General features: G+C 37.5%; 1 protein-coding gene and 1 pseudogene across 1 annotated transcript; both read left to right on the top strand.

Annotated features, from left to right (window-relative positions):
* Nucleotides 1–343: 343 nt before the first annotated feature.
* On the top strand, nt 344–995 carry LOC131860224 (DNA replication licensing factor MCM4-like). Its single transcript, XM_059214608.1, has 2 exons — nt 344–686; nt 778–995. The coding sequence occupies exons 1-2, from the start codon at nt 344–346 to the stop codon at nt 993–995; spliced, it is 561 nt and encodes a 186-aa protein (XP_059070591.1).
* Nucleotides 996–1,503: 508 nt separating this feature from the next.
* On the top strand, nt 1,504–2,566 carry LOC131071534 (DNA replication licensing factor MCM4-like; annotated as a pseudogene).
* Nucleotides 2,567–3,219: the final 653 nt, after the last annotated feature.

Genomic DNA, 3,219 nt, shown 5'->3' with positions numbered 1-3,219 from the left:
AACAAAATGTTGAACTTGGAAGGAATGCAAAGCATGGTTGTACAATCTAATGACAAAAAATGATGTAAAAAAAAAATTTAAGAACTATAAAATTTTTGGGCAAAATCTATGAAAGAGAGAGTTGTATGCTCGAGCCCATACAAGTTAGGAAATCTTGTGAAGGAGATGTATGCATGTGGACTCCATGAGCGATGATACAAATTTTCTACCCCAAAAAGCCTTACCCACTAAATGTAAAAAAATACAGTACTTCAGTATGTGCATAAGTTGGGTCCTCGAGGCATTTATACAAGTGGTTGTGGAAGTTCTGCAGTTGGTTTGACTGCTTATGTATCAAAGGACAATGGTTTTAGCTTGTTTCAATCCTAGAAGTTCACACTACAACCCTAGACTTTTAGCTATTGATAATATCCAACTTCCTCCAACATTGCTTTTCAGGTTTGATCTGATTGATCTAGTGCTTGATAAAGCTGATGAACAAACATATCATCGCCTTGCAAGACATCTTGTTGCATTTCATTATGATGAGTGTGAGGACCAAACACTGGATGCATTGGACCTCCCAACCCTCACTTCATATATCACTTATGCAAGACAACATATACATCCTAAAATATCTGATGAGGTTGCAGAGGATCTGATTCGTGGCTATGTTGAAATGTGTAGGAAGGGCAACTTCCCTGGCAGTAGAAAAAAAAGGTTATCACAACAAAACCTCATCAAATTGAAAGGTTGATAAGAATTATTAAAGCACTATCTGACATTCGATTCTCTTAGTGGTCGAAAGGTGTGATGTGGCAGAAGCATTCCGCCTACTTGAAGTTGCACTTCAACAATCTCCCATCGATCATTCAACTGGGACCATTGACATGGATCTCATCACTATGGGAGTTTCAACCAATGAAAGAATAAGACGAGCCAATCTTGTTTCATCAGTTAGGATTATTATCATAGAAAAGATGCAGGAAGGGGGACCATCAACACGTATAACATAGTTACTAGAGGAAATGCACAAACAGGGATCCAAGGAAGTTAACCACATTGATATTCACAATCCAATTGGAAACCTTGTGAGCGAGGGGTCTATTAAAATCCACAGAGATAATGTTAAGAGAACTTGAAGGAATTTTGAGGATGGTACAACACCCATATGATAATTAGTAATAGTGTATTTCATAAGACTGATGTCTTAATGTTGTGACAAACTGTTTTAATATGCTCTAAGAATTATGCTCTGTAGTACATTGCTGGGTATTTTCTCTTGTAACAAAATATTGATGTTGGAAGGAATGGAAAACGTGGTTGTACAATCTAATGACAAAAATTGACATAAAAAAAATGTAAGAACCATAAAATTTTTGGGCAAACTCTGTGAAAGAGAGAGTTGTATGCCCGAGCCCATACAAGTTAGGCAATATCATGAAGGAGATGTATGGTTGTAGAATCCATGAGAGCTGATACAAAGTTTCTACCCCAAAAAGCCTTACCCACTCAATGTAAAAAAATACAATACTTTAGTATGTGCATAAGTTGGCTCCTTGAGGCATTTATACAAGTGGCCGTGGAAGTTCTGTAGTTGGTTTGACTACTTATGTATCAAAGGACCCTAAAATTGGTGAAACCGTTCTAGAAACTGGAGCACTAGTATTGAGTGATAGGGGTATTTGTTGCATAGAGGAGTTTGAAAAGATGTCAGATAATGATCGTAGCATGTTACACGAGGTTATGGAACAACAAACAATGTCAATTGAAAAGTTTGGGATCATGGCATCTCTTAATGGAAGGACATCGGTTTTAGCTTGTGCCAATCCTAGCAGTTCATGCTACAAATCTACGACTTTCAGTTATTGATAATATCCAACTTCCTCCAACATTTTTTTCCAGTTTTGAAATGATCTACCTAGTGCTTGATAAAGGTAATAAACAAACAGATCGATGCCTTGCAAGGCATCTTGTTGCATTGCATTATGATGAGCCTAAGGAGCAAGCACTGGATGCATTGGACCTCCCAACCCTCACTTCATATATCACTTATGCAAGCCACCATATACATCCTAAAATATTTGATGAGGCTGTAGGGGATCTGATCCATGGTTATGTTGAAATGCGTAGGAAGGGCAACTTCCCTACCAGTAGCAAAAAGGCTATCACAACAACACCTTATCAAATTCAAAGGTTGATAAGAATTAGTGAAGCACTATCCCGCATTCAATTCTCTGAGTGGGTTGAAAGGTGTGATGTGGCAGAAGAATTCTGCCTACTTGAAGTTTCACTTCAACAATCTCCCATCAATCATTCAACTAGGACCATTGACATGGATCTCATCACTACGAGAGTTTCAACCAGTGAAAGAATAAGATGAGCCAATCTTGTTTCATTAATTATGATTCTTATCATGGAAAAGATGTACGCAGGGAGACCATCAACACGTATAAGAAAGTTACTAGAGGAAATGCACAAACAGGGATCCAAGGAAGTCAACCTCAATGATATTCGCAATGTAATTGGAAACCTTGTAAGCGAGGGGTTTGTTACAATCCACAGAGACAATGGTAACCAAACCTGAAGGAATTTTAAGGATGGTACAACACCCATATGATAATTATTAATAGGTGTATTTCATAAGACTGATGTCTTAGTGTTATGACAAACTATTTTAATATGCTCTGTAGTACATCACTGGGTACTTTCTCTTGTTACAAAATGTTGATGTTGGAAGGAATGCAAAGATTGGTTGTACAATCTAATGACAAAAATTGACATAAAAAATAAATAAAAAATGTAAGAACCATAAAATATTTGGGCAAACTCTGTGAAAGAGAGAGTTGTATGCCCGAGCCCATACAAGTTAGGAAATCTCATGAAGGAGATGTATGCCTGTGGACTCCATGAGAGCTGATACAAATTTTCAGCCCCAAAAAGCCTTACCCACTCAATGTAAAAAAACACAGTACCATTTCAACCCTGTTTAGTAAATTGGAAGGATTTTATAGTAGATTTGATGATTAATGGGAGTTGACCAAAATATAGAATGCAACACTTATAGTGGATTTGCTGGCACTTGCACTTGTCTGTCCTATCTCTCCCTCCATTTTCCAATTTTCAGCTAGCTTGATGCTTTGTGAGCGGCTTGGTATTTCAATTGATCCTTGCAATCATTTTTACAATGGGTTTTCTACTGGGATCACTTATGGAACTGGATTATGCCTCTTGTATCGT

The sequence above is a fragment of the Cryptomeria japonica genome, chromosome 11, assembly GCF_030272615.1.
Source record: "Cryptomeria japonica chromosome 11, Sugi_1.0, whole genome shotgun sequence".
NCBI lineage: Eukaryota > Viridiplantae > Streptophyta > Pinopsida > Cupressales > Cupressaceae > Cryptomeria > Cryptomeria japonica.
Note: the sequence above shows the minus strand (reverse complement) of the source record. Positions and strands in the feature narration are given on the sequence as shown.